General features: G+C 44.9%; 1 protein-coding gene across 2 annotated transcripts in view; it reads left to right on the top strand.

Moving 5' to 3' along the window:
* Positions 1 to 5,809: 5,809 nt before the first annotated feature.
* SUMO1 (small ubiquitin like modifier 1) overlaps positions 5,810 to 15,543 on the top strand; it is a 30,077-nt gene continuing 20,343 nt past the window's right edge. The window contains exon 1 of one of the 2 annotated variants that reach the window (XM_036319523.1): positions 5,810 to 5,969. In XM_036319523.1, the coding sequence (XP_036175416.1) occupies positions 5,958 to 5,969 (12 nt within the window). In that variant the 5' untranslated portion in view covers positions 5,810 to 5,957. The remainder of the gene's footprint in view (positions 5,970 to 15,543) is intronic. The other variant, XM_036319521.1, reaches the window with a different exon arrangement.

The following is a 15,543-nucleotide window of genomic DNA, read 5'->3' as shown; positions in this document are numbered from 1 at the left end:
GCATGTACCTATGTTCTCTTTCTCCTAAACTCAAAGAGTCTCAGCAAGACTTGCAACCAGGGGAGCAGCAGTCAGTGGCATTTCGTCCCAGGTAACCCCCAAACCTGTCTCCAAGGCCCCCTTTTCTCTGACTTTGCAGTGAGCTAATAGGAGCCTGCCTTGGCTCACTCCTGTCACTGTGACCTTTATTTCTCAGTCAGTCCATTCTGCCCTATGTGACTCACTTTCCCCCCATAACAATTCTGGAGGGCCAAAGCAGATCATGCCTAGGCTCTCTCCTGTGGCTCCTTCTACACCTAAGCCCTTCCTTTGTTCTGCTATCCCCAACTTTCATAAATGTAACCTCAAAATAAAAGGAAAAAAAAACAAGGAATCCTGAGTTCATTTTCAAACAAGCATGTTTTTTGTTAATCTGTGGTGGGCAAGCTCAACCAAGGGTTCGGTGAGCCTTAGGGGGGTCAGCGAAGCATGTAGAAAAGACAAAGAGAATAAGCTGGGACTCTAGGTGGATCTTCCTGTGCCTGGCTGAGCCCACAGAGAGAGATCCAGACAGCCAGCTGAGCCTTTATTTTATAGCCAGAGGTAAACAAGGTAGTGGTCACCATGGTTACAGTGTTCTTGTGAATTTCACTTGTTTTGGCAGCACTTGCTGCACCTCCTGCATCCCATTAGCTACCCAGATAAAATCTAGGGAGCATCATAAAGTCAAGCCTAATTATGCTAACAGAGCTGTGCCCTCTAAGCTGGGGCTTGTTTGTGGCTTTGCCAACAGGTCAGTCTGAGGCTTAACCCTATAGCTGCTCCCTACATTAATCCTCACCTGAGGATATTTTCCCATTGATTTTTAGGGACGTGGAAGGGAGGAGGAAAGACAGAGAAACATCAGTGTAAGAGAAACTCATCCATTGGTTGCCTCCCCTGGGGCTCCAATCGGGAGGAGCCTGCAAACAAGGTACATGCCCTTGACTGGAATTGAACCCGGGATTCTTCAGTCTGCAGGTCAACGCTCTTTCCACTAAGCCAAACTGGCTAGAGCAAGCATTTTAAAAAAATATTTTATATACACACACACACACACACACACACACACACACACACATATATATATTTTTTCAGAGAAGAAGGGAGAGGGAGAGAGAGATAGAAACATCAATGATGAGAGAGAATCATTGATTGGCTGTCTCCTTCACACTGCCTACTGGGGATCAAGCCCCCAATCCGAGTATGTGCCCTTGATCGGAATTGAACCTGGGACCCTTCAGTCCGAAAGCTGATGCTCTAGCCACTGAGTCAAACCAGCTAGGGCAGCATGTTTTAAAAGAAAACCTATGAAGAATTAGAAGAAACCTATAGAATGTAAGCTCAATGAGAGTAGAGGCTTTATTTGTTTTGTTCATTGCTCAGAGTGGAACACTACTGTAAAAACAAACAAACCTATGTGACATTTACATACCCGTGGGTGGTGGGCAGAATAAACCTAATATCAATGGCCAAAAAGATGGTAAGCCATGAGATGCAGTGGCAAAACATTTTGCAAAACTGTGTTGCCTGAGATTATTTGAGCAGCAGACCACATGTCTACTGAGCCCTGGGGGAAGGGAGTAGAAAATAGAAACTTAATAGAGGTTATTTTTAGAAGAGAGTGGCAAGATATTATAAGAAAGAGATGAGATCAGGAAAGAAATCCCTTAAGGGTTTGTAAGAAGCAACAGAAAGGAAGAGAGTCTAAAATTTGGGGCCTTACAGTTCCAGCTGGTTTTGCTCAATGGATAGAGCATCAGCCCTCAGACTAAGTGTCCGGGTTGGAGTCCTGTCAAGGGGCTCTGGTTGGGGCCCGTGCAAGAGGCAACCAGTCGATGTGTTTCTCTCACATTGTTGTTTCTCTCTCTCTGTTTCTCCCCTGCCCTTCCTCTCTCTCTCAAATCTGAAAAACATATTTTAAAAAAAGAAACTACCACTTGTCCAGTTGGGGCGTACTATCAAAGAAAAAATCACAATGATCTGAAAAAGCTATTAAAATAGTCCTTCCTCCCTCCTCCAATTATATACCTGCATGAGGGTGTATGTTCTTTACATAAACAAATTATAACAATACAGCAACAATTGAATGAAGTAGATACAACTACCGGGTGTCTTCTATCAAGCCAGGCATTTAAAAAATTCAAGACATTTGCAAAAACAAAAAACACTGTCATTCTTCTCATTAGGTTTTCTAGTTTTTGAATTTAGAAAATGTATTCTTTTTTTATACAAATATGTTATTTATGCATTTCAAGGGCTTATTATTTTTTTTAACAAATACATATTTAATATTTTTTTCAGTTTTAATTTCTAACGTGTTAAATATTGATAGCAATAACACGTAAAAAAAAGCTCTTTGGAATCTTCAGCAATTTTTAAAGGTTTAAAGGAGTTCTGGGACCAAAACGTTTAAGAATTGCTGCTGTAGCTGATTTCTACTTACCCTTTGGATTTCTTTTCGATTTTTTTTTGGAAGCTTTTCATGGACATCTGGTTGAATGTAAGTGTCCTATGTACTCCATTAATAATACCTTACTTATTATTAGCAGCTCCTCCCAGCTCTATTATATATATACTTGAGGCCCGATGCATGAAATTTGTGCAAGAGCAGGCCTTCCTTCCCCTGGCTGCTGGCACTAGCTTCTCTCTGGCACCCGGGACCCTGGCTTCCCTTCCAGAGGGAGGCCCTGTCCACGCGCCATAGCCCACCAGTTGGTGGCCTTGGCCTCCCTCTGCAGGGCGATCATGGGACGATCACCGGGCCCCCGACCAATCGCATAGCACCCACCTTGGCTGGTCTGGTGCCAGCGGGTGTCATAGCATGGTCCCAGAAGGTCATCTGGACAGTCATTGTGCGGTTCCGCCGTCCTGTCTAATTAGCATATTATGCTTTTATTATTATAGACATATATATATTTAAATATTTTATTGATTTTTTACAGAGAGAAAGGGAGAGAGATAGAGAGTTAGAAACATCGATGAGAGAGAAACATTGATCAGCTTCCTCCCGAACACCTCCTACTAGGGATGTGCCCGCAACCAAGGTACATGCCCTTGACTGGAATCAAACCTGGGACCTTTCAATTTACAGGCTGACACTTTATCCACTGAGCCAAACCGGTTAGGGATAGATATATTTTTTAACAAATATTTTTTACTGATTTCAGATAGGGAGAGGGAGAGATAAAAACATCAATAATGAGAGAGAATCAATGATTGGCTGCCTCCTGCACACCCCCCACTGGGGATTGAGCCCGCAACCTGGGTATGTGCCCTTGACTGGAATCAAACCTGGGAACTTCAGTCCACAGACCAACGCTCTTCTAGCCACTGAGCCACACCAGCTAAGGCTCCATTATATTTTATACGTAACAGTTTTATTGAGGTATAATTAACATTTCATACAGTTCACCCATTTAAAATGTGTAATTTCTAGTTTTTTAGTATATTCACTGTGTGGTGCAACCATCATCACAATCGATTTTAGAGTATTTTCATCACCTCCAAAAGAAAACCCGTGCCTCTAAGTAGTCACTCTCTATTTCCTCCCTCATCCCCCTGCCCCAGTAGAAGGCTGGAGCAGAAGTTTACTAATTTATTTTCTGTCTCTGTAGAGTTGCCTACTCTGGACATGCCATATGAATGGAATGATACTCTATGACTGGCTCCTTTCACTTAGCATGCTCTCTAGTTTTATCAACATTGCTTGAGTACTTCATTCCTCTTATGGCCTAATGAGGTTCCATTGTATGGATATACAACTTTCATTTTTCCATTAGTCAGTTGATGGATGTTTGGGCTGTTTCCACTTTTTTGCTATTATGAATAATGTTGCTGTGAATATTTGCATACATGTTTCTGTGTGGACATATGTCATCAGTTCTCTTGGGTATATATCTAGGAGAAGAATTGCTGGATCACACTAACTTTGTGCTTAACAGTTGGAGGAACTGCCAGAATGTTTTCCAAAGCATTTTATATTCCTCCTAAATAGTATACGATGATTTTAACTTCTCCATATGCTTTTCAACACTTCTAAATATCATTTTGTTTTTAATTACAGATATCCTAGTGGTGTGAAGTGGTATCTCATTGTAGCTTTTTGAAAAAATATATTTTATTGATTTTTTACAGAGAGGAAGGGAGAGGGATAGAGAGCTAGTAACATCGATGAGAGAGAAACATCGATCAGCCGCCTCCTGCACACCCCCCACTGGGGATGTAACCACAACCAAGGTACATGCCCTTGACTGGAATGGAACCTAGGATCCTTTAGTCCGCAGGCCAATGCTCTATCCACTGAGCCAAACCGGTCAGGGCTCATTGTAGTTTTAAGTTGCATTTCCCTGATTGCTAATGCTGTAGAGCATACAAATGTCATTTGAATAAATGACTATTCAGATTATTTTAGTCAATTTTAATATTGGGTTGTCTTTTTATAATTGAATTGTAATGGTTCTTTATGTGTTCTGAATATTAGACCCTTACATATATATATATTTGCAAATGTTTTCTTCCTTTCTTTCTTTTTTTTTTTTTTAAATTTAGATATATCTTTTTTTTTTTTATATTTTATTGATTTTTTACAGAGAAGAAGGGAGAGGGATAGAAAGTCAGAAACATCGATGAGAGAGATCGATCAGCTGCCTCCTGCACGCCCCCCAGTGGGGACGTGCCCGCAATCACGGTACATGCCCTTGACCGGAATCGAACCCGGGACCCTTGAGTCCGCAGGCCGACGCTCTATCCACTGAGCCAAACCGGTTCGGCTTCTTCCTTTCTTTAGGTTGTCTATTCAATACCAAAGGCAAAAGTTTTTAATTTTGATGAAATTCAGTTTATTTTCACAAATTGAAATAAATTGTGTCACATCTAAAAGCCATCCCTAATCCAACAGTAAAATTGATGCCTTTGTTTTCTCCTAAGAGTTTTATAGTTTCGGCTCTTACATTTAGGCCTTCATTTTTAAGTTAAATTTTCATAAATTCCGAGGTAGTGATCCAAGCTCATTATTTTGCATGCGGATACCCAGTTGTCCAGCAACATATGTTGAAAGATTTCTTTCACCATTGAATTGTCTTGGCATTCTTGTTGAAAATTAACTGATGTGAGTGCTTCTTGATTTATTTCCAAATCTCTATTCTATTTCACTTGTCTATCTCTTTATCCTCTATGCTTATGCCAGTAGGGCCATTGTAATTTATTATGTATTTACTTATTATTTTTTTTGGAGGGCCATTGTCTCTTAAAGATCTTAGAAGGATCATTCTTTAACTCAAAGCAACCAGTTCAAGGGTCGGACTTAGCTCCTCCTCCCCACCAGTTTCGAACTTCTCAGCAGCATCTTTTTCATCAGTAACCACCCCGATGTCCCTCCCATGAGATCCTTGTTTTGTTTTGCCTCCCCCCCCCCCCCGCGCGCATCAAGGTCACGTGTTTGCAGGGTGGGGGTGGGGGCTGGTTAAGCAAAATTCTTAGTCTAGGGGCCAGGAGCGCCGGTTTCCAATGCGATTGGAGGTTGACCGGCCAGGAGACAATGGGAGTGTGTGGGCTCAGCCTCCGGAACCGGGCTCGGTGCGGAGAGGGGGGGGGCTGTCAGCAAAGGCCCAGCGCGGGGCGGGGACCGGGCCCGTTTCCCCTGGGGGTGGGCCCGGCCTCCCGCGGAGCCGACGAGACGGTAGTTCCTTCCCTCGCTCGCCCGCCGCCCGCGCCCGCGCCCTCCCGCCGCGGCGCCCCCCGCCCCGTCCGCGCTCCGCCTCGGCTCCGGCCCCGGCCCCGCTCCCCGCGCGGAGCGGAAGTGACGCGCGCCTCAGCGGAAGTCCCTCCGGCCGCGGTGTTGTGCTGTGGGGAAGAGGGACGGAATTGTAAACCCGGAGCGAGGTCCTGCCTGCCCGAGGCCGCTGCGCTGCGGAGACCCCGGGTGAAGCGCCGTCACCATGTCTGACCAGGTACCGGGCGGGGAGCCGTGTGATGGCGGCGGCCGGGGCCTCGCTCGGCAGGTCCGCTCGCCGCCGGGCTGGGGCTGGGGCTGGGGCTGGGGGCTGGCAGCGCGGGGGAGGGGAGCGCCGCCGGGGGGAGGGGGCGGCCGGTGGGGACTCGGCGGGCCGGGGAGGGGCGTGCACTGGGGCCCGCGGCGGCGGGGCCTCCCGGGGCCTCCGGAGCCGTCCTGCCCGCTCCGCGCTCGCTCCTCAGCTGGGTCCCGGCGCCTGTGGCCGCGGCCTCCTCGAGTCGCCCCCCGTGCAGAGCCCCGCTCCCAGCTCCCTGGGAAGGGGAGTCCTTGGGGAGCCCGTCTGCCTCCCTCGCGGGAGGACTGATGGCTGGAGCCGGGCCCCGGCCCCGGTTATGTAACGGGAGCGAGTCTGCCCCGGCGGCTCGGTGGCCCTGGAAAGCGGGCGGGCTCCACTTTCTGGTCCTGGAGCTGTGAATGGTCCCGGAGTGGGGCCGGGGGGCGGGGGCCGGGGCGGGGAGGGAGACGCTGTCGGTGCCGCTGGGGACCGGGGCAGCTGCTTTCCGTTCGGGTCGTCGCGGGGGCCGGCCGCTGCTGCTCTCTCGGAGCCTTTCTCCAGGTGGGGGTGCAGAGCTGTCGCCCCTTTCCCTGTGTCTTTCCGCGTCTCACTCGGGATTGGCTCCGCAGCTCTCCAGTTGCGAGCGAGCCCTCGGGATGACCAAGAAACAAAGTAGAACGGCGCTGCTCGGGCCGCGGAAAGCGTTCCCTCTGGGCATTCGCCGAGGGAGACGGAGGCTCTTTAGGGAAGATCGGAAAGCTTCGTGTGTTCAGAGCCGTCGCGGAACGTGTGCAGAAAGCTGCCTGTTAGGGCCAAGCGCTCCGTTTCGATGTTCGTATCAAGAATTTTCTGGGAATGTGCACTCCCATCAGGGGCGTCCGGTCGTCTGTGCTAAGCCTTTTCTTAATCCTTTTCTAGTTAACCACGCTTACGGCTAGGTTTTTTTTTTTTTTTTTTTTTTAGCAGTAAGGTGTTTTTGTCTGGCCTTTTGTTAGCCAAGGCGACGTTGACTTTTTAAAGTAATTTTCGGCCTTTCACTTGTTTAGTAATTATCTAGAAAACTGTTTTTCATTCAACTCCATAATGCACTTGAACTTTTAGAACTTGAGCACACTTACTCCCTTAAGCTTTTAACTCAGTTCAGTTTTGTGCGTCTTGGGCATACCAAGGGAGGCTTTGGTGGGTTTGTACTGTTGTGGGAAACGTACGTTTACATTTTTAAAGCTTAACTATAATCTAGATTAGTTTTGGCTGGATCTTATTACTAACAAACAGTCTAGATTAATTCCCAAGTTGGTATGGGGATGGCATTATAAGTATCTCCCTAGATAGTTGTTTACTTGGTTGCCAGGGAGGAGAGAACAGGTGTCAATGTTTAGTTTCATCAGCCTTTTATTGTGATGTTCAGAAATGGCTAAGAAACATGTTGAGATTTACTAGTCGGGCGAAAGAACGATGTACAGAAAGAACTGTAAAGTAAGTTGTAGAATGTATTGCTCCAGTTTTAATTCTGCTCACTTAAGAAAGACTGGAAGGAGGAAGTAAAGGACTTGGGACATTAACAGCTGGCTTTAGCCCAGAGGGTCTTTAGATTCTTTTCCAGGGTTCCTCAAGGCCAGAGCTTTTCTTTCTTTTTTTTTAAAAAAATATATTTTATTGGTTTTTTACAGAGAGGAAGGGAGAGAGATAGAGAGTTAGAAACATCAATCAGCTGCCTCCTGCACATCTCCTACTGGGGATGTGCCCGCAACCCAGGTACATGCCCTTGACCGGGATCGAACCTGGGACCTTTCAGTCCGCAGGCCATCGCTCTATCCACTGAGCCAAACCGGTTTTGGCAAGGCCAGAGCTTTTCATGGTAATACTAAGACGTTATTTGTCCTTTTCACTCTGATTCTTCCATGAGTGTTGAGTGGAGTTTTCTAAAGACATGACTGATATCACGACAGGTTAAAATGTGGAAGCAGATGTGCAAATCCAGCTCCTTTCTATTAAGCCAGACATTAAAGAGATTTGAAAAATGTTGAACAGTGCCACTTTAATCACTAGTTTTGTTTTGAAAACTATTTTTTAAAATTGATTTGAGAGAGAGAAGAGAAGGGGGGAGAGGGGAGAGAGAGAGAGAGAGAGAGAGAGAGAGAGAGAGAGAGAGAGAGAGAGAAGCATTGATTTGTTGTTCCACTTAAGCATTTATTGGTTTCTTCTTGTATGTGCCCTGACCAGGCATGGAACCCAAAACCTTGGTGTATTGGGACGATGCTCTAACCAACAGCTATGTGGCCAGGGCCTTGAAAACTGTTTTACTAAAAAGTTTTGCTAATATATGATGGGCTTATTGTTATTTTAAAATGAATTAATATTTAAAGCATTTGTTAGTTTCAATGCCTAGTACTGTAAACCGTAATAGGTGTAATTAACCTGACAAAAGTTTTATGGGGTTCTAAATAATTTTTAAGAGCATAAAAATCCTGAGACCAAAAAGTTTGAGAACGTTTTTCTAGTCTGATAGACCAGTATCATTGTTAATAATTGGGACCCAGTACAGTTTCATGTTGGGTGCTGTACAGTTTCATGTTTAGGGAGGATGCTAAGGATTTAGGGAGGTAGGAAGCTGAACTGTATCCTTAAGAGGCTTATAAGAGGAAGTAAGAATCCCAGGTTACTACTGGGCAGTATCAGTAGCATGAGACTGAACCATAGTCTCCAAAAGACAATCTTTCTTTAAAGGAAGTTTTATTAGAACGATGTATTTTTTTCAGGCACCTCTCAGGAGGTTATTGTCTGGGGCTAAGATACTGAAATTGAGTAATAATTTCAGGTTAAATTAGGTAGACATTAAATTCACACAGGACTTAAATTTCTGGGTTCTCCATTATTTAATGAAATATAAATATTTTTGGAATTTGAGTGAAATACTTGATTATAATTTTTAACAATTCCAGCATTATCCAGTGGATTTTTTAAAAATATATATCCACTGAGCCAAACCGGTTTCGGCTCAGCATGTGTTCTTTAAAAAAAAAAAAATACTGATTTTTACAGAGAGGAAGGGAGAGGGATAGAGAGTTAGAAACATCATTAGTGAGAAACATCCATCAGCTGCCTCCTGCATGCCCCCTATTGGGGTTCGAGCCCGCAACCAAGATATATGCCTTTGACCGGAATCAAAGCCGGAACCCTTCTTCAGTCCGCCAGCCAACGCTCTATCCACTCAGCCAAACTGGTTAGGGCTCAGCATGTGTTCTTTTCAGCATGGAGACCACGGGATATTCAGACTCATACCATCTCAGGGTCCATAGAGTGAGTGAGTATTCCCAGAGAACCCTGGATGGACACCTCAGGCCTCCTAGGACCTATCCTTTGAAGTCATTTCTGCCTTCTGTTGGTCAGGCAAATCACTAAGGCCAAATTCAAGGGAAAGACATTTATATATTTATTTACTTACGGAATTATTTTTATTTTTTTATTATTATTTTTTAATTAAATCTTTATTGTTCAGATTATTACATTTGTTCCTCTTTCCCGCCCCCCATAACTCCCGTCCTCCCAGTTCCCGCCCCACCCTCCGCCCTCACTCCCCACCCACTGTCCTCATCCATAGGTGCATGATTTTTGTCCAGTCTCTTCCCGCATCTCCCACACCCCTTTACCCCTCAAGAATAGTCAGTCCATTCCCTTTCTATGTCCCTGATTCTATTATAATCACCAGTTCATTCTGTTCATCAGATTATTTATTCACTTGATTCTTAGATTCACTTGTTGATAGATGCATATTTGTTGTTCATAATTTGTATCTTTACCTTTTTCTTCCTCTTCCTCTTCTTAAAGGATACCTTTCAGCATTTCATATAATCCTGGTTTGGTGGTGGTGAACTCCTTTAGCTTTTCCTTATCTGTGAAGCTCTTTATCTGACCTTCAATTCTGAATGATAGCTTTGCTGGATAAAGTAATCTTGGTTGTAGGTTCTTGGTATTCATCACTTTGAATATTTCTTGCCACTCCCTTCTGGCCTGCAAAGTTTCTGTTGAGAAATCAGCTGACAGTCGTATGGGTATTCCCTTGTAGGTAACTGAGTTTCTTTCTCTTGCTGTTTTTAAGATTCTCTCTTTATCTTTTGCTCTTGGCATTTTAATTATGATGTGTCTTGGTGTGGTCCTCTTTGGATTCCTTTTGTTTGGGGTTCTCTGCGCTTCTTGGACCTGTAAGTCCATTTCTTTCACCAGGTGGGGGAAGTTTTCTGTCATTATTTCTTCAAATAGGTTTTCAATATCTTGGTCTCTCTCATCTTCTGGCACCCCTATAATTCTGATGTTGGTACACTTGAAGCTGTCCCAGAGGCTCCTTACACTATCCTCGCATTTTTGGATTCTTTTTTCATTTTGCTTTTCCGGTTGGGTGTTTTTTGCTTCCTCGTATTTCAAATCATTGACTTGATTCTTGCGCTCCTCTGGTCTGCTGTCGGGAGTCTGTATAATATTCATTATTTCAGTCCATGTATGCTTAATTTCTAGTTGGTTCCCCAATATAAGATCGAGGGTCTCATTAGTTTTCTTGTAGATCTCATTAAGTTTATCGGCGGCTTCTAAACAGTTCTTGAGAGACCTTAAAAGTGTGGTTCTGAACTCTATATCTTCCATTGACAATTTTGTCCTGTTTCTTTGTCTCCGCATTTTGTTATGCTTCCTTGGTGCACCCCCTAGTGGTCTTTGTGCACAGTCTTATAGTTAAACCTTGATTGTTGTAGCTAATACCAGGGAGGGTTTGACCTCCAGGCCAAGTGGCTATGAGAATCAGCTGTGTCTGCAGTGAGAGAACTTCTGTCCTCTAGGGAGGTGCTAATCTAGCCTTTGCCTGAGGCTATCCGGCAAATGCCTCTGTGCAGGGCTTGGGCGGGGCGGGTCGCACAGGATCAACAGGGTGGGCTGGAGAGAGCAGTTATGGTGGCTCTCAGTCCTGTCCCCAGGGGCTTTGCCTCTCTGAGTCCCAGCACTCGCTGAAAACCTCGGAGAGAAAGCTGCACTCGCTCTGACCGAAGCCAGACAGTCCTGCTTCTCCCGTTTGAGTCTGGGTCCCTAAAGACTCGCCTGTATCTGGAGCTCAGAGTCTGCGACTCCCTCCCGATTGAAAACGCCAACTGCGCCCTCCGCCACCAGCCCTCTCCGCGCACTCCGCACCTCAGAACTTGACTTCAGCACTGAGCCTCCTCTGAGTGTCCGTATGCGTTTCTCTTTCCTCCTAGTTGTAGGACTTCCACTCAGCCAGCGTTCCTGTGGTTCTGGGTGATGTCCGTTCCGTTTTTTAGTTTCACTTTTGAAGTAGTTGTTCAAGGCAGCAAACTCCGGCGTTAACCTATGCCGCCATCTTGGTTCTCTGGAATTATTTTTAATTGGGATGTAATTGACATATTAGTTTCAGTTGCACAATATAACGATTCAATAAGTGTATATTGTGAAGTGATCACAATAAGTTTAGTTAGCATCCATCACCACAGTTACAAATTTTTTTTTGTGATAACTTTTAAGATCTGCTTTCTTAGCAACTTTTAAATATACATACAATTTAGTATTATTAATTGTAGTCACCAAGGGAAAGACAGGTTCTGTTTCTCAATGGGAAGAATAACTAAAGAATTTGCAGTCATCTGTAATCCACCACATTAATTGTATTTTTTTAAAAATATATTTTTATTTATTTCAGAGAGGAAGGGAGAGGGGGAGAGAGATAGAAACACCAATGATGGGAGAGAACCATTGATTGCTGCCTGCAACCCAGACATGTGCTCCAACCGGGAATTGAACTGTGATCTCCTGGTTCATAGGTTGACGGTCGATCTATGAATCACACTGTCCAGGCCCCTGCAGTGTTCTTTATATTTCCCTGTTGATGTTTATTGATTTTACTGTTAGTTTGAGATAGCAGGCAATATGATGAACTGGGTAGGTATTAGAATTCATAATTATGTATACTATTATGAAATAGAATCAGTATGCTGAACTGTAGCTGTGACTTGAGAGAAATGGTAGTCTGACAGATACATGAAGTGTTGCTAGTGGATATTGCAAGTATATAGGTTATAACAATATTATAAAGAAAATCTGACCTAAAAAAATATTTCATTGTATTTTGAAAGCAATATGATTGTTATGGATAGAGTACTCATAAAGATACGTTGAATAGTTGCAATTTCAAAGCTCTATAAAGCAGTCATAAACTTCCCATAGCAGTTAGCTTTTATATAAAGTGTTAACAATTGTTTACTTAAGTACCTTTCTCCATTAGACTGTTCACTTTTGAAGGTCAGGAATCAGCCTTTATTCATCCTTTATTTCTGAAATGTCCAGTACAGTGACTGCATACTTAGTAAAAGTTCTCGAAGTGGTCAGGTTCATTCATTTAACAAGTTTATATTGAATGCCAATATGTTCAAGGCACCATTCTAGACCCTAGAAGGTTGCCTCAAAAACATGAAGCAGCAGGTATGTTCCTCCTCCACTTTCAATTCCCAGGGTGTTTTGTTATTAAGGGTTGGTTGTCATGGAGTGGTTTTTATTTTCTGACTAGAGGCCCGGTGCACAAAAATTTGTGCACTCGGGGGGTGGGGGTGGGGGTGTCCCTCAGCCTGGCCTGTGCCCTCTCGCAGTCTGGGACCCCTCGGGGGATGACCACTTGCTGGCTTAGGCCTGCTCCCCAGGGGATTGGGCCTAAGATGGCAATCAGACATCCCTCTGGCAGCCCGGCAGCCCTCAGGGGATGTACACTTGCCAGCGGGGAGCAGGCCTAAACTGCAGTAGGACATCCTTAGCGCTGCTGAGGAGGCAGGAGAGGCTCCCACCACCACCGCTGTACTGGCAGCCATCAGCCTGGCTTGTGGCTGAGCAGAGCTCCCCATGTGAGAGCGCCCTGACCACCAGAGGGCAGCTCCTGCATTGAGTGTCTGCCCCCTGGTGGTCAGTGTGTGTCATAGTGACCAGTCATTCCTAGTCCTTCTGCTGTTAGGGTCAGTTTGCATATTACCCTTTTACTATATAGGATAGAGGCCTGGTGCACGGGTGGGGGCCGGCTGGTTTGCCCTGAAGGGTGTCCCGGATCAGGGTGAGGGGCCCCACTGGGGTGCCTGGCCAGCCTGGATGAGGGGCTGATGGCTGTTTGCAGCTGGTCGCACCTCCTTTAGGGTGGGGGTCCCCACTGGGGTGCCTGGCCAGTCTGGGTGAGGGGCTGAGGGCCATTTTCAGGCTGGCGGGCGACTGAAGCTCCCAACCTCTCCTTTTTTTCTTTCTTTTTTTATTCTGGGATTTATTTACCTTCTTACAGCTGTCACTGGAGCTGAGAGCTGGCTCCAGCTTTGAGGCCTCGGCTGCTGAAAGCAGGTATCTGGGGTTTGTTTAGCTTCTATAATTGCAACATTGTTTCTTAGAGTGCAGCTCAGAGTCTGGCAGCGGCAGGTGGGGAACCTTGGCTTCCTCCATCACTGGAGCAAGGAAGCCTCCTCTCTCAGTCCGCAGGTCGACGCTCTGTCCACTGAGCCAAACCAGTCAGGGCTTAAGCCTCCTGTTCGCTTCAGCTGCCTGGCTGCCGGCCGCCATCTTGGTTGGCAGTTAATTTGCATATTGCCCTGATTAGCCAATGGGAAGCGTGTCGGAGGTACAGTTAATTACCCTATTTGTCTATTATTAGATAGGATGTTTTTGCTTCATGATCTTTAATTCTGTTAACAATAGTTATCTGGTAACTTTATCTCCAAGGTCAAATCATTTGCTTCTTCCAGAATATTGGGCTTATTATGGATAATTTTCTCTAAGACTGGTATAGTATCTCATTTTGGAATTTATAGAAATTGTGATTTTTTTGGGGGGGGGCGTAGATAATTCTCTAATATTCTACTTCTTTAAAAAAGTCATGTGGGCCCTGGTGGGATAGCTCAATTGGTTGGTGCGTCATCCCCATACACCACGGTTGTGGGTTTGAACCCTGGTTAGGGCACATACAAGAATCAACCATTGAAAGCATAAATAAGTGGAACAGAAATTGATGTTTCCCTCCCTCCCTCCCTCCCTCCCTCCCTTTCTTCCCTCTCTTTATTAAAAACACACACACACACACACACACACACACACACACACACAAAACCAGTGTCCTAACTATATACTGGTACACAGATACACAGATTAATCTTGACTGTTTTAATAAATTATAACATTACTAGAGGCCCAATGCATGAAGATTCATTCAAGAATGGGCATTCCTTCCCCTGGCTGCCAGCACTGCCTTTGCTTGCCTGGAGCCGCCTTTCCACCTTTGCCTTTCCGCCTTCTTCTGGCCCAGAGCCGCCTTTCCGCCTTCCCATGCTTCCCAGAGGCTCAGAGTGGCTGGGGCGGTGTGGAGCCCCTGCGTCGTTGCCACGGTGACAACCCAAGCGTCCCACTCCACTCCCTCTGCTCAGCACCTGTGTATGCAAATTAACCCACCATCTTTGTTGGGTTAATTTGCGTACTCCTGATTGGCTACTCAGTGGGTGTTGTGAAGGTACAGTCAATTTGCATCTTTCTCTTTTATTAGTGTAGATGTAAGTGGAATCATACAGTATGCACTTCTGTGTCTGGCTTCTTTTGCTCAGGATTGTTTGGAGATTTGTATGTTGTTAAACTCATTATTACATTGCATTCTATTTTGTGACTGTACCATGATTTACTTATCATTCTGCTTTTGATGCACATTTGAGGTAGTTTTCTAGGACCTGTATATATTTTTTAAAGTTTTTCTTAATCCTCATGGGAGCACATTTTTACTGATTTTCTTGTTGTTGTTAGAGAAAGGGGAAGGGGCAGAGAGAGAGAGAGGGAGAGAGAAACATGGATGTGAGAAAAATATTGATCTCTTGCCTCCCACACACACCCCCATTGGGGCCAGGGATCGAACCTGCTACCTAGGTATGTGCCTTGACTGGGAATTGAACCTTTCTGTGTACAAGACTACGCTCCTACCAACTGGGCCACTCCGGCCAGGGCTTTAGGACCTATTTTTAACATAAGCCAAATGGTATTTATTTACAGCACCTTCTCTGTCAGTTCAAACTGCTTTTGAACTGAATAACAGAAAGTCTGATGTATTAGGTTAAACAAATATGCAGCTTATTTTTCTCATGGAACATAAAGTCTAGACTTAAGTAGTTCAGGACTGGTAAGGCAGTTCCACAATACCTTCATACTACTTTCTTCTTTATCCTTAACAGATGTTCACTTTCATGTTTATCTCCTTGCAGTAGCAAAAAAAGTTATTTTGTATCTTTGTTCCAGGCAAGAGAAAGGGAAGGAGTAAAAGGAAAAAATATGTCATCTTATATATCATTGGCCAGCACTGCATCAGAGAAGCTGAGAAATATGTTTGTTTTGTTTTTTTGTTAATCTTCACCCGGAGATATTTTTCCATAGATTTTTTTTAGAAAGAGTGGAAGGGAGGGAGGGGGAGAGAGACAGAGAGAGAAACATCGATATGAGAGAGGCACATCGATTGGTTGCT

The sequence above is a fragment of the Myotis myotis genome, unplaced genomic scaffold (assembly GCF_014108235.1).
Source record: "Myotis myotis isolate mMyoMyo1 unplaced genomic scaffold, mMyoMyo1.p scaffold_m19_p_8, whole genome shotgun sequence".
In the NCBI taxonomy this organism is placed as follows: domain Eukaryota; kingdom Metazoa; phylum Chordata; class Mammalia; order Chiroptera; family Vespertilionidae; genus Myotis; species Myotis myotis.
Note: the sequence above shows the minus strand (reverse complement) of the source record. Positions and strands in the feature narration are given on the sequence as shown.